Source organism: Ctenocephalides felis, unplaced genomic scaffold (assembly GCF_003426905.1).
Source record: "Ctenocephalides felis isolate EL2017-DRISC unplaced genomic scaffold, ASM342690v1 CF-g0.4_SCAFFOLD_03570, whole genome shotgun sequence".
NCBI classification, from domain to species: domain Eukaryota; kingdom Metazoa; phylum Arthropoda; class Insecta; order Siphonaptera; family Pulicidae; genus Ctenocephalides; species Ctenocephalides felis.
This window is the reverse complement of record NW_020539724.1, coordinates 24428116-24450213: the sequence shown is the minus strand read 5'-3', so window position 1 is coordinate 24450213 and position 22098 is coordinate 24428116. Positions and strand designations below refer to the sequence as shown.

Genomic DNA, 22098 nt, shown 5'->3' with positions numbered 1-22098 from the left:
TTAAATCAAAATTTTTACTACGATGTAACTTTAAAATGTTTATTTATCCATGCCGATTTCCTTGCTGATATCGATACGCATACAACGTTGATCGGGACACATACACGACGACTAATCACAATCGACCCGTATAGAAATGATTTCATCGAAAGCAAATGACGTACAGTTCGGGCGTAACGCTATTTCCGTTGCATTTGTACGGATTCACACCCTATAGTCGCGCCTAAAGAAGTTTTATTTCAAAAATATTTCGATTAGATACATATGTATTAATAATATAAATTAAATCGGGTTGTATAGTCTAACTTATAGATTTTATTGCACATTACCGTACATACGAAATATTTAAATAACAATATAAAGCATAACAATAATATATAACATATAATATAGTAAAATAGTGTCAATGATCCAAAATTCTCATATTGCCAGAAACGATTTTGTTTTCCAAAATCGCTCCGCTTGGAATGTCAATTCTATCACCATGATTCGCAATTATAATCACAGTCCCTTTTAGTCTGCAAAAATAAAATATATTAATATTTTATTTTCTACATATTATATTAAATTTTTTGAAAACATTTAGAAGATGAAAGTAAAACATCAAAATGGTCATTATTAATTGAATATTTGATTCGAACTTGAAAAAAAAAATCAGAATAAATACATATTTAATTTTTGAAAACGTATAATATAAATAAATTTTATATATTTTTACAAACATACGCAACAATGATAAAATACTAGAAAAGCAAGTGAGCAGAAAGTTTGAACTATAAGTAAGTAGATACTTTAAAACTTATTTGAGTGGCAGAATAAATGGAAGAGATTGGAAGACCAATAATGTTGCAAGAAAGTTTTTCAGATGTTTTCAATCGATTTATGAATTTTTTCACTTCATTGGATAAAAATTAAAAAAAAAAGAATTTAAACAAACCAAAATTATATGATTCTCTCATCGATCAGTATCTAAAATAAAATAAAAAACCTGATTAGGACAGACAAGTAAAATAATGGAAATTTGCCTAGGAAACGTCCTAAAAAATATACCCTCAATATACTTATAAAAGCATCTTATCTGTTTACCGAATGAATAAGATGAGGTTTTTGACAACATTACTAAACGTATTATTGAGCAAGTTTCCATATCAATGTATCTGCAAAAACTTCTTGGAAAAAAGTACTAATAATGCAATAATGTTTGCCCTTAATATAATTAGTTTTAGTGAGAACATATGTTGAATTTATACATGATTTGTATATTAAATCTGATTTTATCATAGCGTGATTTTGCCATTACACGATACGTACTCACCGCGTTGTAGAAGGGTTAAATGTTTTTTTAGATACAAATATTTTAAATACTTACCTAACTCCTCTGCCAAATGTAACATCGCCTGAAACAGTTAAGTGATCCAATTCCAAGATGTCCGGCATATTGGCAAATCTGGACAAGAAGTCTTTAACTTTAGCGAAATGCTTGTCACCAAGTTTGACGAGTGGCGTCGTAGGAAACATTCTCAGAGGAGACATGACCAGAGTTCCATTTTTAAGATTGTATAAGTTACTCATGACTAACAGCAAATCTGATGTCTTTTTCACTGGCAAGAAACGACTTCGGGGCACATTTATACCTGATAAAGATACATCATAAATAATTTTAACTATAATAACAAACTATAACTTTGTATGTGCGACGTAGAGATGAGCTTATCATATCCGAAGCTGGATCGGTTAGAATTTGACTCCGCTTCAGGGAGGAGTTATATCCTGTTAACAACTCCATGACTCCGACAACTTTGAAACCGAAATACTCGACACAAATGTGTTCTATAGTGCGTTGTTTATGTATCTAAAGATTTGTCAAACCCCATTAATTATTTGAACTGAAAAGTTCGAAGAGTTGTAAAATTTTTCGATCGACCAGATGATTGACTCAATGACTTGCAATTGTAGCAGTGTTGACCAAAGTAAAAACGCAAAACTTGAGAATCAAATGCAATTTAGTTATTTTCTTTTGATGAGAAAATAATTGATTTTTTGGATAAATTTTATATAAAAATAATGTAGTAAACTTTGTAATAAAAGCAAAACAATTATCATCAAATATTTTCACCCAATAATAATACTTCTGCTTTCTAAATTTTTCTTCTGCTATTTCCATTCAAAAATTAATATTCATCAGGTAGTTCGATTAGCATATTATTGCTTTTACACAATTATATAATTGTGTAAAAGTAATAATATAATACTAAATATTTTTTGCTGCTTAAATACTATTGATATCACTGATAAATTTTGCATTCTAAAGTATTGTTATTTTAGGCTATGAAAAAACCAGATTAAATGTATTTCGTTTCATGTACTTTTCGGTATGTATATTCCTGATTGCCGTCATTCATGGCCAAAGATTGTCGTAGTTAGAAATATGACTCCTTACCATTTAATAAATTATACATTTGATCTATTCACACTTGAACACAATTTCATTGTTCTGTATCCTTAAAGTAATATTTTTGTATTTTCTGGAAAATACACAATGGCATTATTTTGACTCATATACCTAAAAGGTCATAAAACTGCCTATGAGACGAGAAAGCGACCGCTTCCTTCCCAAAGCAAAATCGCATTTAAATGTCTGCACGAGTCAACAGATTTAATACCAGTTTAGGAAAGTCGAATATGACAAAATCTCCGACACAACTCCGCTCGGATTTACTCCGAGGGAGAAGTTGTATAGGAGTGATAACTCCAGAGTGAGTTACCCATCTCTATGTGCGAGCATAAAAGTTTAATATATAACCAAAATCTTACTTATAATCATAAAGTTTAACACTTTCGTTATGAGCGTGTTTTCGGCAAAATGACTCTGCTATACAAGCTGTAAACCGCCCAAGTATTTGTTACAAAAACTATTTTCATTCTTTCTAATCAACATTGATAAAAATTAGTATTAGAATTCTCAATAATTTAACTCAGAGTGATAAATATTAAAACAAGAGACGGCACATCCAATGTCGTCTATAAGTGACGCTCGTAGCGAAAGAGTTAAATTGGAAAAATTAAAAAAAATATACCTATTCCTCTATCAAAAGATTTCATTGCTGCTCCTACAGCCGTCTCAAGTTGTATGACATTTTCACCACTGTCCAGATGTTTTGTGTTTATTATGATTTCCATATTCAGCGTATGCTCATTTAAAACTCTATCAATAGCTGAAAGAGAAATATATGAAATGTAAAAATATAAAGAAGTAATAAATTCTTAGAGCATAAGTTTCAGTTGATTTCTATTCAATTACTAGTAAAATGTGCACTAATATTAACAGAAATAATATTCATTTGCTACTCTTCAGATAATGATGAGTTAAGTGTTAATAATACATAATTTAATATCTAGTAAAAATATTGTATATAAATTAGGTCATTAGTACACATTAGTTATTAGTATATAATATATATTAATGAGGTGTGATATAAAATTTTATATATATACTAGCAAACCCGACGAACTCCGTTTCGCCACCAGATGGTTTCGTGAGAAAGATGAAGTAATTTTTTGTTTGTTTTATATTTGAAAAGGAAAAATTTGATCAGGAAAAAAAACCCGACTTATTTTTATATATAGAAGATAATCTATTTGCAATTATTTATAACAATTATTGATTATTTATATTACTCGAATTTTTAATTACGGTGCGTGAAGTTCCAGCAATTTGCATTAGGGCACGATGCCATAATTTTCTTAGCTATAAACCTTGCGGAGCCCGAGACCTTTCCAACGAATGCAAAATTGTCGAAATCGGTTCGTGCGTTCTGGAGTTATTTCGTCAGGAAGGAAAACCCGACTTATTTTTATATATATAGAAGATATATAACTTAAGTTATGTTTAATGAGTTTTCGTATATCAAAACTATGTCTTGTGGAGTTAAAATAAGAAGACATTAATACATTTAGTTTTTCTTCCAGATGGAGTACTTCATCAGATGAAGATCAATATTTCATTGGTAACAATATTATTATCATTAACAACATTTTATTATTTTTAACAATATTTCAGCATAATGAGTAGATCGACTGCCAAAGCTATGTCCATATTATTATAAAAAATGTACTCTTGTTATTAAATAAAAATATTAATAATAATGATGATAAAGATAATAATAATTAAAATAATATTAATACTGACCATCTAGTTTGACCCAAAGATTATTAGTGTTGAAAAATTTGAACGTTTTTACTGATTTGAACTCATCGATATGTTCAGGAGGCACTTGAGCAATTTCCAATAACCGCAGTTTTTCTTCATATTGTATGAGCGTTCCACCCTGATAAATAAAAGCAATAAATTGAACAGTTTTTAATTAAAATGGATTTTATAAATTAATAATAAAAAATATCTGTACCTTTACATCGGCCCTTGTTTTGTCGGTAACCTCCATTACAAATTCAGGCGATTCCTGACCACCATTGCCTTCTGGCCGCAAAAGGTGATTTAAAATATTTAGATCTACAGTGGCACCTAAATTATCAATATTGCTCAGGAAACAATATTCTCGACCAGATTCTATAAATCGTTTCAGAAGGCCAGAATCGCAAAAACTTTTGTAAAAATCGCCGTGACCGGGTGGATACCATCTAAAAACATAATCGAGAATCTTATAGATATAATCATTTGTTGAGTTAGGTAACATTCTGGATCTGGACTTAATTGTACCAGAAGATAGAAGAACTAGTTGTAAGTGGCATATTGCCTTAATGCGATTTGTACGAACTACTTGATATACGTTAATAATTTTAGATGAAAGTTTAAGAAATTTTAGATGATAGTTTAAGAAATTTTAGATGTTAGACAAAATTTTCAACTGTTAACTTAAAAAACAAATAAAGTTTTTGCTCTCACTAAAAATTAGTCATGCGATTTCCATTTATATCAATTGGACTAAGACATCTGAAATATATATGATATTTATGGTCCTCTAAAATGCGATTACAAAATGCACGATGGTTGTTCTGAAATCGCGACTGATTATTATGGATTAAGTAATAAATTTTTACAATTAAATTACTTTTTTATATGTCACTAATGTTTAAAGATGTTCATTAATACTACAAACTCTATCACCACACAAATTTTTATTAAAATCGTTAAAATAATCCTAACAATTACACGATCCCTAACTGAAATCTTTCAATCATCAGTATGTGTATTTTCAATACTGCGAAAACGTGGACGAACTATTTTGCACTTTTCACCTAGACCCAAAGAAACGACTCTGCCGATCGTCTCGCATATCTAATCAAAGCTATTCTATATCTAGTTAAATCTAATGGCTTTTAATTTTTGCGAGTCTAATCAAAATGCTACATAACAATTGAATACTAGATCATTAGTACGTACGCTTCCATATCACTCTGGATGTCACAGTTCTTGGCAATAGGCAATAAAGTGTCCCTGTTTATTCTTGGAAAGCACGATTGATTGAATGTGTGAATTTCCACCTTGAAACCACGATATTTTCTTATAACCTTTTCAGTATCACTGTCGGTGTTGAATGAATTCATTAAAACTAATGGCACATTGCAGTTGTAAGTCTTGTTAAGATACTGAAATAGAAAAAAAGAATTTCAAAAATAAATTTCACAAAATAATGTAAAAATTGTAATATGGGAGACTGGGTATCTCACATAATTTTGTTACGTAGTGAATTTATATATTTCAAAAGACAAAATATACATATTGATTACCTCAATTTGCTGAACAGTAAGATCCAAAAATGTAAGATCGCTTCTAACAGTTATCACACTTTTTGGTCCATAGCAACCCATTGATGTACCGAGACCACCATTCAATTTCACAACAACCAATTTTTCTAACATTCCTCGAATGCTTTCAAATGCTGGAGAAGGCAACCCATCGTACCTAAAGTAATAAAAAATAAATTAGGCAACTTAGCAACACTTAAAATAAACATCAATTCAATAAAGTATCAATCGAAAAACATTAAAAGATTTTAACCCTTTCCACTCGGGAATTGTGAGATTTATATATATTTAGCCGCCGGAGCAGCGAATTCCGAGTGGAAAGGGTTAATCGAGTGTATCATCAGTTAGTGTTCTGCTTGCATTTTAGGGAGTAGGTTTTAGTTGGCCATTACCTTTGCCATTCAAGGATTATTATCATTTAAGCAAAAAAAAGGCAATTGTCCTGCATAGAGTAATTGTTTTGATAGAAGCCCATTAGTGGTATTCAAAATATTAATTTATCCACTTTGATGCCAAATATTCTTTTAAAGCCAGTAAATGTTAATTTCGTCTTACAGTTTTAGTATTCATAATGGATGTAAAATGCCTGATATGAAATATGCTCAAACCCAAGATATTACAAAAGCAAATTTTAGATAAACTCTGTAACTTTAGACATGAAACATATAAAAATGGAAAAAATATTGTAAATAGTCATAAAATCACTTACCTAAGAACGGCGTTCTCTGGCAGCTTCTCAATTTTCTCCCAGTCCACTGAAGGTCCATCTTCTAATAAAAATCTTTCATATAGTTTTGCAAATTCGTCTAATTGCCTAACTCTATCAGAACTGGAGCTTGGAGAAGGTGCAAAATCACCAGTATTTGATTGAATATTTGATGGTTTGTGTTCATCTACGTTGTTGAAGTCGAGAGACCGATCAACAGTAGGAGTTGCACAACTATTGCTGTAAGAGAAAATATCAAAATATTGAAATATGGATAATTTAGACAAAAAACAATAAAGTTGAAATCACCTAATATAGAGTAATTGTTATATTTTAAAGTAAATTAGATTATTTCATAGTATTTATGTGTGCCCACACATATGCCTAGGGTGTAGCGGGGCTTGAGCGTCAGCTGGCAAAAAGGTCCACCATAATTATCCAAGAAACATGAAGAGAATAAAGAGATTATCCCCATTTGTAAAAATGGTATTTTAAATTGGGCGGCGTTGATATTAGGAGGGAAACGGCAATTTTTTAACAAAAGTGTTTTTTTCCTTGGTTGTGTTTTGGCTATGAGCAATATTATATAGTTTGGAATGCCAGAATATTATTTATAAGTTTATGCTATTAATTAATGATATATATTATTATTTTCAGCTAGATTTAGCAGTTTTTTTGTATAACTGCTATAAAAGCTTATATGTGGATGGGGTAAAAAGAACCAATTGACTCTTTACACTAGCGAAGATGTAAACAATATCAAAACAGTAAATAATGTTAAAACAAGTTTGCAACAGATTAATGAAATTATTAATTATTCCAACTCTGATGATAAATACTAACGAAGTTCCAGATATTGGTTGTATACAGTGTGATCTTCCACAGAATATGTAATTCAAACAGAGATTATGGGACCGATTCTGCCGCATAACAGAGAATGTTATGTTACATTTCAACTTCCATACATTATGCTACTGAATCATACTGAATACTGTCAAATTGTCATGTATTTGCTGTGCATTTAGGCGTTTTACACAAAAACTCCAACGTACACATATACAAGTGTGTTATAAAGCCGAGTAAGAAACATCCTGTTATCTAACATAGTTTTTTTGATATATGTGCGGTTTTTAGGTTTCTATCTGACAACCTGAGAAATACGCTTGATTGCTTACCTTTAGTTTGAAAAGTTCTTCATAATATGGCCTTGCCATAACATTTTTCTGATATGCGGCAGAATAAGTCCCTTTATTTACCTTGTTTGTAATTATAATATTTAAACAAATGAGCTTTTGATACTAATAAGTAAAAGATGTATCAAAGCAAGATTTATGATAGTAGTAAAAGTTTATCAAGATTTATGACAGGAGTAAGAGTTTATCAAGAATTAATTATATTTAACAGCATGGCATTGATTAAATAATGTAGCTATTATTGCGTAAAAACCTTCTTAAATAAAAATAAAATGTTAGATCTTTTTGCTCGCTGCTGCCCCTTTTTAACCCTTACAATGACAACTGAAATATTCTAAACACTTCTCGTATAAACAAACTAAAACGTATATTTGAACACAACGATTTTTGCAATTACTAACTATTTTCGTTTCAAATTTTTATTGTCTAATATGAAAAATATATAATATATAATATATAAATGTCACTGTGAGTTGAATCAATAAAGATATCGAAATATCTTCTTATCTTATATATAAATGGAGCTCCGTATTATGATAGATTCGATAAAACTCTAAAGCGACTGAACCGATTTGGCCAGTTTTGAAATATTCGTGCTAATCCAGAGATTGTACAAAAAGTGAGATAATATTTCAAAACCGCGTAGAAACTTTACATTTTTAATTTAAAATTTTTCTGTGGTTTTGTCAGCTTATGTCCAATGAAATTTAATAGGGTGTTTTAAACGAATATTATGAATATTATATAATTCTGGTATGTCGCAATTTTAGTAGTATTATTTATACTTATGAAACATTATTAAACGAGTAGCAAGTTTTATTAGAAACTCTAAATATCAACTTTTTTGAATGTTAATATGAAAATGAACTTTTTGGCTTTATGGTACTTTTTCTTTGCAAATCTTTTCTATTTTAAAGTCTGATGTACTCTTAGAGAACACATTTGTATAATTCATACTCATTTTCATTCATAAAATAATTTTCATATTATTTTATTAGTTATATTCAGGTCATTTAAATTAAGATCAAAATTCGTATTCAATTGAAGGTGATATTGTCTTTAACTTATTTCGAGTAATAACAGTCAACAATTTAACTTTGGAACTCACACCTGTAAAAATGTCAATAATGTCAATGCACAAAATTACAAGTTCTCTGGAATAAAATATTTTCTAATAAATGCTCAGCTAGTTTTTAATAAAATGTAAAACCATATAAGTACCTTGAATTGGCGCCGCTTCCTGCATTTTGGTGGTGAGTGGAAGACACCGTCCTCAACAACCTGTCCAGCTCGTGCCTCAAATGAACCAGAGCATCCCGCTTGGTCAGTTCGCGGAATTCTCGAGAGCCGGAGGGAGCGCGCTGATGGCCCCGTAACTACAATAAAAAATGTATCACATTAAATTATAAATTATAACTGGTGGTTTAAGCATGTCTTAACACTCAACAGGCAGGTCCCGAAGATTTACGTTTTAACGTTTACACGAATGTTTAAAAATACCAAACCCTTTAATAAATACGATTGAAAAACATTAAAAAAACGATGGTGAATGGCATTTTGCCTTAAGGAAAGTTGCATGAACTTTTCGATACGTAAACAAAATCTTCTTAACCAATAAAAATTGAGATTTAGCTATTTGGATAAATTATTCAACTGATTTTTTCAGAAAAATCACATTTTCGCTTTCACTAAAAAATAACCAAGTTAATTGTCTTTGTCTTTGTTAAATGTCTTTTAAACAAATGAATTTGTTGAATACATTTAATTTCGTATATTTCCTGTTCTAAAAATGTACTTTATTCAAATGTGAATGTCAACTGTAATCAGTAGCAACATACGAAATACAACAGAACGTACATATGCTTGGACATAGATTCAGAGTAGCTAGCGGCAAAATTGTAAACTTTGATGGTTTTTTATAATTCAACCGCTTACCGTGTAATATTTTAGATTGTTATTTCAGACTACAAAATATATTTAGTACTACCAAAACCAAAACAGATAGTAGAAACAGATTTCTATAAAAAGCAAAACTTGAAAATGGCATGTTAGATGTTAGATGTCAGCGCATCGTATACCTGCGTCATGTTAACCTGTAATCGCCGCACAAACCTGAAAGGAATTGGCTTGTTTCGGTCGAAACGTCGTTTCGGCAAGATCATACTTCACAGGATCATTTCTGTAGTAGATCTTCACAATCTCTTCACTCAAACGTGGAGTTGACGCGATCAAAGTGAAGAAGAAATCGTGAAGAAAGTGAAGAAGATCGAGTCGAAAAAAATGTCGAAACATTTGTAAATTATGACTTCCTGGAATAAATTGTTTCTTTTTCGCAAAAACGTCATTTTTTTACCTTCGACCTTGGCATCGGGTCGATGAGGACCTTTGGGATTTCTTTTATAATTGTATTTTAAACAATTTTACACAAACAAGATATTAATTATTGTAACCCTGATTTAGGTATTGACCGGGCTCACAACCAATTTAAAAATGAATTTACGCTTTTGTATCCCGCTGAAATTTTACGGTCTCGTATCTATCATTCCTTTGAATAATAAGAAACATAAAAAGTACTTAAACATTGGGCGTTGTTTGTTGTTTTTGGCATGCAGTAAAGATAGTACAACGATATAAAGTTTAAAAGAGACCTCTCAGAAAGCATCACATCCATGACCAAAATCCACTAAGGATTTTGGCGAACGATCATCGATGATGATCAAACTCCAAATGAAGTTCGATCACCTTTCTCACGCTCAGGGTGCGATGCTACGACTCATCGTCGAGGTCGCATCAACTCCACGTTTGAGTGAAGAGATTGTGAAGATCTACTACAGAAATGATCCTGTGAAGTATGATCTTGCCGAAACGACGTTTCGACCGAAACAAGCCAATTCCTTTCAGGTTTGTGCGGCGATCACAGGTTAACGTGACGCAGGTATACCAAGCGGAGACATCTACCGTTTCAATTTCAACTCTTGCTGTTTATTGAATGAATGTTGTGCGTATATTCGCGCTTATTCTATAGTTAGAAAAATGCGTTACATGAACGAGTGCTTATAATGAGTACATGATGGAACTTCATAATATATTATTTACTCTAATTCAGCATTTATCATGCTTTCTGAAATTTTATTTAACTTGATAATTGATATTTACCATAATATTTATCTAGCTAATGCAAATGGTAGTGATATGAAACATGAAATTAAATATGGCATAAACAATATTTAACTACCTGAAGGAGAAGTTTGTTTTCGCGAAAAAACCCGATTTGCTAGTTTTTACGTTTCCTCGATGTTTCAAGTTATTCTGAATCAAATAAACCAAATTTGAACTAGTGGTGTATGTATGGCATCGTGGTTTAAGGCAAATGGCTGGAGCTTTCCGTATGGTAATGAAATTAAATAGTTTCCAATATGTGAAATAAATATTAACATCTTCAAATGTATTATTATAAATGTAGTAACTTTCATAATTTATTACTTTTATAGACAAAATATAAAGGTTTATAAATTGAACGACGATATTTATATATGTTTACATGAAGAGTAAATAAATAAAACTTAAACAACCGCATTTGAAGTGAAGGACATTGTCTAATTTTTATAAGAATTGTATAACTAAATAACTAAAAGATAAAAATATTATATTATATATTATATATTATTATAAACTTAAGGATAAGTGAGTTTTAGAACTTTAGCTAGGATTGAAATTTAAGTCCAAATTATTTTCGATATTTAGAAATAAAATTTATTATTAGATAAAAAAATTTTTTTTGAAGTTTTAAATGAAAAAAATCTCCAAAAAACATCGTTTCGGCTGGACCTGTCTTTGCCAAAAACTAATCAGCATATCTGCCCATTAATAGAATCTAATATTTTTTTATAATTTAACCGTTTGTCGTAGGCCTATAATATTTTCAGATCTATCTTTATGGCAAGATCTATCTTTGTACAAAGTTTTTAACAGAATCGTCAAAAAATTTTTTTTATTTTTGAGTTTATTACGAAGAAAGGGCCCGGCCGACCTTTACTAATATTTATACGTTCTTAAAATTTCAAAATTTATTCAAGATTGTGACTTAAAACGTTTATGAAACTCTTGGTGCATGGCATCGTGCCTCAAGGCAAATTGCAAACATATATGAATATTCCAACTTCCTTCCACCTTCAAATAAAATACATTTTTAGAACCCTAAAAGAATGAAATGAAATGTGCTAGATAAATTATTATTTTATACAACTACAGATATAATAAGTATGTTTCAAAGATATCAATTGAAAATCGTTTTAATAAAGGAAATCTTTATATTCGAAATAAACAGTTGAACATTTTATCTAAATAGCTAACTTTAATTCTTGATGATAAAGTCGATTAACTACATGTATCGGGAAGTTCATACAACTTTCCTTAAGGCAATATGCTACCAGTTTGAAGTTAATGCAGTTAAGGTCTTATTACAATCATCAGTCAGGTTGGCCGAGCGGTCTAAGGCGCCAGATTTAAGCTCTGGTTCCCGAGAGGGAGCGTGGGTTCGAACCCCACACCTGACATAGATATTTTTGTATAAAAAGTCGAATTTATTAAAATTTAAAATAAATATTTATTGTTTTTATTCAATCATTTAATTTATTTATCAAAAAAATAATTATTTTAGAGCATTATTTTTTTAATTAAAAAAATAATAAAAAAAAAATCACTAGTTTTTTCATATTTTTGGCACATCAGGGTTTTCTTTTGATGGACAATATGTATTTTATGTAATTTTGATATATAGGATTGATTAAAATCCTTACATTTCATGTATATTCCAAGGCTTCATTTAGTGTGAAAAAACTAAAACTATTTAAAACTAAACTGAAGTGGCATTTACCCTTAAGGGGAGAGCCTGCTTTGAAGCTTTAGACATTTCTAAAAATCGCTTTTTTGATGAATTTTTATAGAAGGAAATAAATATTTAATTGCAATGAATCTTTCAGATTTTGTTGTTACATATTTCAACATTCTTCTCAAATTTATTCATTGAAATATAAGTCATAATAAGCCGGGCACAAGCATTTTGCCGATGAGCCACGAGCGTGCAGGACTCATTTGGCGGGAAAGATGCAGGTCACAATTTCCATTCGAATAAAAAAAAAAAACAAAATAGATTCATATTTTCAATAGTATAGATTCTAGTTGAACCAAAAAAAAATCAAGAAAAAAGTGAGAAATTCACGAATTTGTGGCAACTTAAAAAAAATCGCATTAGATTGTTTAAAAAGTAAGTTAATTATAACTTTTTTAAGGTTTTTTAGGTTCAACTAGAAGAGAATTTAATCCTGAATACAATCAATTTTGTCTCGTTTCAATAAGAGGTTTAGTTTTTCCCTATCTTTCCCGCAAATTAGGAAGAAACGAAAAAATAAAAAAAACGAAAAACCTTTAAAGCAGGCTCCTTCGACAAGTTGCATAAACTTTCCGATACGTAAAAATATTCGTCTTATTCAATGAAAATTAAAATTGAACTTTTCAGATAAATATCGCAACTGTTTATTTTGAAAATATTTTTTTTACTTTCACTAAAAGCTAATGAATGCGATTTTCAGTTAATATCTTGAACATTACTTATAATTAATTCACATTTGAGTTTTTTTGAGGTTAGGTTTTATGTGTAAAACGCCTGATCACACAGCGAATACATAGCCTTTTGAAACCACTTAACTATCAACTCATACGATTATATATCCGTAACAAAGCATTACCTTAACATTTCTATTTTATCCGAGAATTCGCACTCAGACTCTTTTAATACATATATTTACACCAAGTTCAAAAGATACCTATATATTAACGTCAAAATAAAATTTTGACAAATATTTCTATTTTTAATTATTTCCAAGGTAACTATTTTGTTGGAATATATTTAAAATGCCAATATATTATAATGATGAAATTAGATAACATTACGTCAAAAATTAAAAACTGAAACAATGCGTTGTCTTATCTCCATTTACATATACTAATTTTTTTTATCAACATTTATGTGAAGTCAGCATAAAAAATGTTTGTGGGATTTTCAAATTACTACTGGTTTGATAAAGCTACGTGATCTGTAATCAGTCAGCATGAATATTCCAAATGATGAATATATAAAAATTACTGAAATACGAAGTCAGCGCGAGAAAATTAAAAGGGCGATCTGATTTCTTATTTCAAAATGAGAAATAGGAATGATCCTAAAATCATTCCATATTTGAATTTGTATCACATATTTTTGCAATGGAAGAGAAATATTACACAAACATATACGAGTATATGATTTTATAATATTTTATCCAATTTTGCTTACGAGAACTTGAATGAGGTTTGAAGAAAAGAAAATATGTAAACGTCTTACTTTTAAAATTTTTACGTGTCTTACAAGCATATTTGCATAAATACATAAATGTTCTCAGACTTCAAAAAGTTAGAATGGATGAACTGCAGATCAGCTTTGGGCGGTGACAAAATCGACAAAAGTTTGTCTTAACTATTAGGTCAACTATTACATTGCACAGGTGTTGTCCTGGCACAATTGTTTTTAAGTATACCTACACTGCTTCAAACCCGATAACTTGTCAGAGTGCCAGTAGTTTTTAGGAGTCTTTTAGTCTTTATATACTTTCTGAACAGTTAAAAGATTACACCCTCAAAATTTTAGCCATGTGGAAGCAGGTTATGAAATAAATTTTTTTTGACATTTTCAAAAATTGAAGGGATAAATGACGCAACCTCGGATGACTGCCAGACTGGCCCTTTTTTAATGAACCGATAATAAAATATCATAAAAAAAATTCTAGTTTTGTGAAAACAGGTTAGTCAAATAGTTCATTGGCTCTTCTACTATAGGGCATTACCTTCGCTAAACAAAGAAACACGAGCGCTATAGATTTCCACATATATATTACATTACACCTTATTATATAACTATAATTATGTAATAAGCAAAAAGTATGTTATTAATAAGTACAGTGGGTATACCGAACCTATTCAAATTCTTGTAAATCGATCCTTAATTTGTAGCAACTAGCTAGTATATATTTCTACTAGAGGTCGATATTCACTAGCTACTGAGAACCATAATCAAGTATACATGAAATATTACCATAAAATATTGTTATATCTAATAGTCTCAAAATATAAACTAGTGGGGTGCTTGGCATCGTGCCTTAAGGCAAATTACTGGAACTTCCCGTACCGTAATTAAAAATCTTGGTAAGAAACCCAAAAAAGTACACAAAATGTGTACACATTATGAAAATCTCTATAAAATATCTGATAATTTGATTAGCATAAGTCCAATAAACATTTTTGAGCGGCAAATGACATTTTTATTAACTTATCAATCAGTTCCTCATCTTGTCAATACAAGTAAAATGTTTTTTGAATTACTAAAGTCGGACGCTCCGTTCTCTTAAAAACGGAGTTACCATTTTTGGCACTTTTTGCCCCGTATCTTCGGAACGGCTAGGCATGCCTTCGCCAAAAACTAATCAGCACGTTTCCTTATCGATACAAATGGAATGTTTTTTGAATTATTCAAATCGGTTGATCCGTGTTTCCGAAATCGTCGACGAAAATTTGTATCCGCACACACACACATACACAAAAAAAAAACTAGTGGGGCGCATGGCATCGTGCCTGAAGGTAAATTGCTGGAACTTCCCGTACCAAAAATTATTATTTTTTTATAAACGATCAACATTTTTGAAAAAATTTTACTTCAAAAAAATTAGATTTTTGAGAAACTATAAATGTGACAAAATGTTACTTTTTTTTGAAAAAAAAAAAGTTTTCTTCATTAACTTCCCGTAGGGTAAGTTATAGTAATCGCAAAAAAATCGAAAATGGAAATTTTTGCATTTCTCGACGTTTCAAAAGTTTCTGAATATTTTGGCATACCTTAGAAAAAATGGGTGTATGTGTGTGTGCGTGTGTGTGTGTTCGGATACAAATTTTCGTCGACGATTTCGAGAACATCGATCAACCGATTTAAATAATTTAAAAAACATTCGATTCGTACTGATAAGGAGACGTGTTGATTAGTTTTTGGTGGAGGCAGGTCTAGCCGTTCCGAAGATACGGGGCAAAAAGTGCTAAAAATGGTAAGACGGTTTTTAAGAAAACAGAGCGTCTGATTTCAAAAATTCAACAAACATTTTACTTGTATTGACAAGATGAAGAATTGATTAGATTTTCATGAAGGCAGGTCTAGCGGTTTCGGAGATCTAATGAAAAAAGTAAAACAAAAAGTAATTTGGCGGTCAAAAATATCAGATATTTCATAGAGATTTTTACAATAAGTATGAATTTTGTTCACATTCCTATGGGTTCCGTACCAATGCTTATCTGTTAGACGGCTACGTGGCGCTTACGCGCTTTGACATTTCGTCTCTATGCAGTTAAAGCAGTACGATTGCTTTGAAAAAAAGTTCAGAATTTCCAAACTTTCTAAATATAAAAAATTTCATTTTCGATTTTTTTGCAATTACTATAACTTGCCCTACGGGAAGTTAAAAAAAACATCAATTTTTTCTAAGGTATGCCAAAATGTTAAGAAACCTTTGAAACGTAAAGATATATAAAAATTTTGATTTCCGATTTTTTTGCAATTAAAGTTAATAAATATATAATATAAAATAATATCTAATAATCTCGAAGACTGTACGGTTTTACATATTAAAAGACATTTAATAAATATTATAACGTGATACAAAATGTGACCGAATGAGACCAAAATCCTGAATGTCTTTACCATTTGATTCTATCATATGTGAATATGTACAAATATGCATGACTCAATCGAAAAATATTCTTTCTTAGAGTCAATAATTAAAAGTGCACACTCTAAGATTAAAAATAACTGCAATTTTCAGAAGTATCTGTCTGTAATAAATGTTTGCCTCATTTAAAATATACAAGTTGGGATGATAAAACAAATAACATACATGTATATGAAACATTGCTCAATGTTATTTCATGTTGAATATTTGTTTGTCATTTAAGATAAATATTGAAGCAATTATTATCATATATGTAATTAAGGCTGTGCATATTATCTTTATTTATATTATCAAAAAAAATTATGTAAATTGCATAACTCAATAAACACATTAGAATAAAAACAATTTCAATATAATTAATTCTAATCCCATTCTACATCTCTAGATCTAGTCACTCTAGATGACTAAAGAAGATGTACTAATAAAGATCTCATAATTAACTAACTAATCAATGTTGGTCAGATTGTTGTCTTTTAGGGGATCTTTTCATAGAGAAATTTCTGATGGGATGATAGTTATTACAAATACTAACAGAATAAAAATTACATTTTCCGATTGCGTGAATAAAGAAATATATATTAATGGTAATTTTCATAAATAATTTCCGAACACTTCATGCAAAAGAAAATCTGTGAGCCAAAAACTCTTCTTGATTGAGTTAAATTCTTAACTTCCCGAAGGAAAAGCTTATCTTGTCGCCCAAAAATCCGATGTTCTAAATGTTTCAAGTCATTTTGAATCGTTTAACGCCAAAATGTAAAAAAGTCCAAAAGAGTTTGTTTCAAACATACTGAATAGACTTCATAAATTTAAACAACCCTCGTAAGATTAAAATTGCGATGATTAGTTTTTGTTAAAGATCGACCAGGCCGTTACTCCGTAATTAACTCTTTCGCTATGAGTGTCGTCCATGGACGACATGCACTCGACTACCTGTGAATACGAGTGTCGTCTATGGGCAACACGTTGTGTGCAGGCTTTTGCTTCAAGATTTATTGCTATAGGTTAAACTATCAAAAGCGTAATGTTAAATTTTTCAACACATTTTGACTGAGCGACATATTGTTCTGTATTCCTGCAGAAAACAGTTTCGTAGCAAAAGGGTTATTTACGTTTTTGACGATTTTGATGTAACTTTATAAAATGATATTATGAATTAATACTCCTCACAAACATTCTACAAAAAATATGTCTACAAAAAATGATATAGTTACAAAAATTCCTAAAAGTTTATAATAATGGCTTTTGTCAAATTTTCAATTGGTCACTATTTAATAGCTGCTAAATTATAATATAAAAAATAACAAAATTATTTTGCAAATTGCCTTAAGCTAAATGCCACTGAAATTTAATTTACTAAAGAACTTTATAAATACTTATTGAAAAAAAGTTAGTCTCTACTATTTCATAACAAAAAATGCATCTTTACAAAATTTCTTGAATATTGCAAAATTTTAGTATTTTTAATAGAATGTGATTTATGATATCTTCTTATATATAAAAATGGATCGCAAAATGTGTTGGTAAGCGCATAACTCAACAACGCCTGGACCAATTTGGCCAATTCTTTTTTTAAAATGTTCGTTGAAGTCCAAGGATGGTTGTTACGGCGAGAAAAAAACGAATAGTTGCCGGGAAAACCCAAAAAACAGCCCTTTTGTTCTTTAATCGAGTAGGCAACGCAATTTGTAAAAAAAACAATGATCTATGTCATGACATTTTGTGTAGTTTTTGATAATCTAATTTTGAATATATTTATATAAACATAGAAATATCTTTCTATTAATCAAGCTATATTGGCAGCCAAAAACATTGATGTAAATCAATTAAATTTCAAAATTCAAGAACAAATTACAGGCAAATCAGTTGATTCGGCAACTAACCAGGACGATCCACCGGAGTTTTTAAACTCGCTGGATTTGCTAGGATTGTCACCTCACAATCTTCAATTAAAGGTTGGATCGGCAATTATAATGTTGCGAAATATCGACCAACTATATTCAAAGAATAGTATAAAGCAGAAGATGTTCTCGCACCATGCATCCCAATGCGTTTCCAGTGCGTTTATGGTATCATTAAGTGTTTCTGGTATTAATTTAGAAAACCCATGTTTCTCACATGGAAAATTGTATGTTGTTTGTTACCGTATTGGAAAAGCATCAGATTTGTTTGTCTATGCGCCAGGTAATCAAATAAAAAATCGTTTATCACAAAGCACTACAATGAAAATTGAACTGATTTTTGAATTATGATTTACATTATTAAAATTACTTACTTTTAAATGCTTATAGTGTTTTATTTAATTATTCTTAATTCACACCGAATTATTACTAGGGTGACGGTTCTGTTCAGGATAATTTTTTGCAAAGAATAGAAAAAAGGTAGGCACAAAACACCGCCACATTACATTTTTTTTTTTTGACAGGACGGAGTCTGTCGGGCCGGCTAGTTACTTATATAATCTATGTTGCATATATTAGAATATATTTGTTCCTGTTTGAATTCGACAAAAGCAATTGATTTTTTGAACAGTCAAATTTTTTATGGTTTATGATAAATGTAATATTTCGCATTTGCATTGCTGTTTATATATTTTGATGACGTTGTATCCAAATGAACATGGTAAGCAAACTGTCATTTTATGACAGATATTTCTAAAATTAAAATATTTTGAATATTAAATGTGATTATCATTATAGCCTATCACGCACCCCTATAGTTGGATATAAATGCACATGGTGTGCCAATAAAATTTAAAATCGGTTAAGTAGTTCAGGCGTCCATCGCAACCATTGGTGAAAGAAACTATATATATATATATATATATATATATATATATATATATATATATATATATAAGTTTAATATGCGATATCAAATGAACCTTATCAGTCATGAACCAGAACACGATTTATCTGCAAAGCGATTTGTTCCTTGTTAAAACAATAAAATATGCAACAAAATTATTCTGACGTTGATTCAAAAATTGGTTTCTCTTTAAAATTTTTGCATTTATGACAAAAATGTTCAATGGTGTTTTCAATATACTTATACTTCATGACAGAAAAATATAAATTACCCTTCTAGAAAAACCTAATATTACAATAAAGTATTAGAATTGTCTATAATTTGACGCAGAGTGATAAATATTGAAGGCATGGTGGCATACTCTATGTCGTCTATGGACGACACGCGTACACACAGGTCGTCATGCACAATTCTAAAAGTTAGTTAATTTTATCTATTAGTTAGTTTTTGGAATCTATTCTTCTTTGCATGAAGATCATATGTTTCAAACCGTCCAATTAAAAAAACGGATGGCTAAGCAGATAAATACAGTCTTTACAAATGTCCGTGACCAGATAATTTATCAATTAGATAATGTTTTTGTGTGTATTGATCAGCTGTAGATTAAACTAGTATTTGAAGTGACCTTGCTCATTGCAGAATGTATGATGAACAGTATTCATTTCAATTTCAAACAAAGTACATGTCGCAATAAAATGCGTCACGTCACTCGTAATTACACATCAGTCATTCAGAGTAAATACAAACCCATACAACAATGTAATAGATATGTTTTCATTATTATGTAAATCATCGGATATCCTATGATAATAAGCTATTTTGATTATTTTATAAAATTGATATTTAAACAGAAATCAGAACTATGTATTCTACAAGCTCTACATTCCTTGATCAAGTGTTTCTGGAAGGTTGACCCATTTTTGATGAGACTCTACTAATATATAATAGTAATATAAATATTCATTACACAAATTCCCGGAATGGCTATTTTCACTTAAGATCTAAATCTCAAGTATGTGATATAATTTCATTTAAAATTATATATCTCATATTTACTTGATATTAAGCTGGCCAAGCTGGGTATGGCACTCGGAACAATTATCAAAACAAATATATAGAGTATAAAATTTATTATTTATTAAATTAATTAATCAGTGTTTCTACAAGACAACCCAATGGTTAATCTTTTTTGATGGGATCTTATTAGATATATCTAATATAGTGATGTGAGTATGTACTCCACAAATTTCCTTAGGAAAGCTTATTATCACTTGGTATCTTTTTACAACTCAAATGACAATCACTACTGCTTGATATTTAGCTGGCGAAGATGAGTATGGCACCCGGAACCATTGTCACTTGATTTCATATTTGTGATCTATAATCTCAAATGTAAATCACTACTGCTCGATATTAAGTTGGCCAAGGTTAGTACTCGGAACTATTAGCCAAGGTCATATCGTAACTTAATCCGTTATTTGGCATTATATACACATATATATATATATATATATATATATATATATATAATAGTGATAAAAATATGTACTCCACAAATTCCAGAAGGCTATTTTCACTTGATCTCATATTTGACATCTATAACCTCAAACGAAAATCACTACTGCTTTATATTAAGCTGGCCGAGGTGGGATTATAAAACCCGAAACCATTGGCCAAGCTCATATTGTAAAATATAACCTTCATTTGGCAATTGTTAAAAAGAAATAGAGTAAAAGATTATTCTTTACATTCCTTAATTTACTGTTTTTACAAGAACTAGTTTATCTTTTTTCTGATGAGATTTTGTTAGATATATATCTAATAGCACAAAATTCAGTAAAAGCTCTCAAATTTGAGATTTAAAAACTCAAATAAAAATCACTACTGCATGATATTGGTATAAGCTGGCCAAATTGAATAGAATATTAGATTATTCACTATGAGACATTATTTGCACTAAATTATATACCCATATCGAATAACTTTATCCAGACTTGGGTATCTAATTCACAAAAAATTCAAATATTTTTAAACAGCTAAAACAATTTTTAACAAACACCATTTTAAAAAGTTTCAAATCAATACACAATATATGAGCAATCCAAATAATTTAAAAACAATTCTAAATAAAAAAAAATCATGTACCTGTTTCAAAAATGCCTCCATGTCGAATCACAAGTTTGACAGCCAATTATATTTGCACTTTTATATAATAAAAAAATATTACAAAATAACACATACAAAATTTACAAAAATATTTATATAAAACACTTAAAATGAATGTCAAATCACATCTTCACATTTCAGTACACATGATTAAAATAATTTTTGGAAAACATTTATATAGAGAAAAAGTTAACTGTCATATGTTTCATCATTTCTTATCTGCTCGTTATGTAGTGATTTAGCAAATTGTAAGATAAGTGGATATATATATACTCGTATATATATATATATATATATACATATATATATAAATCAATAAACAATATTGTAAAAGTTAAAATTAAAATATTTTTTCAATTTTTTTGAATATTCAATAATTATTTTATTCGAGAATTTTATGTAAAGATTTGTAGATTAGAATTTTAATATTTAGTATTTTTATTAAGCTGACAAAGAGTAAATTGCCAGTTTATCATGATTGAAGAATTAAGTAACTAGTATATTTTGTAATTTTGCAATACATAACATGTATCAAACAAACAACAATCGTACCATGTTCAGTTAAACTCCAAGTTAACTCTTAATTATAGAAATGTTTTTTTACAATTTTTCTAAAATTGTGTCGTCTGTCCCTTTTTGACCCCATGGGCGG

At 29.8% G+C, this 22098-nt stretch overlaps 1 protein-coding gene, 2 non-coding genes and 1 pseudogene across 3 annotated transcripts in view; 2 read left to right on the top strand and 2 right to left on the bottom strand.

Annotated features, from left to right (window-relative positions):
* Positions 1–297: 297 nt before the first annotated feature.
* The window catches only part of LOC113382842 (UTP--glucose-1-phosphate uridylyltransferase-like), a 42235-nt gene continuing 20434 nt past the window's right edge, over positions 298–22098 (bottom strand). Inside the window, exons 2-10 of the mRNA XM_026621089.1 lie at positions 8887–9041; positions 6476–6712; positions 5749–5923; positions 5402–5607; positions 4407–4638; positions 4190–4328; positions 3078–3215; positions 1370–1634; positions 298–518 (exon numbers count right to left, since the gene is read on the bottom strand). Coding sequence (XP_026476874.1) covers positions 404–518; positions 1370–1634; positions 3078–3215; positions 4190–4328; positions 4407–4638; positions 5402–5607; positions 5749–5923; positions 6476–6712; positions 8887–9041 — 1662 coding nt within the window. The 3' untranslated portion in view covers positions 298–403. The remainder of the gene's footprint in view (positions 519–1369; positions 1635–3077; positions 3216–4189; positions 4329–4406; positions 4639–5401; positions 5608–5748; positions 5924–6475; positions 6713–8886; positions 9042–22098) is intronic.
* Positions 9820–9970, top strand: LOC113383829 (annotated as a pseudogene).
* Positions 10312–10524, bottom strand: LOC113383962. Its single transcript, XR_003367911.1, has one exon. It is a non-coding gene; the product is annotated as a small nucleolar RNA U3 (small nucleolar RNA).
* Positions 12138–12221, top strand: Trnal-uaa. The gene has a single exon. It is a non-coding gene; the product is annotated as a tRNA-Leu (tRNA).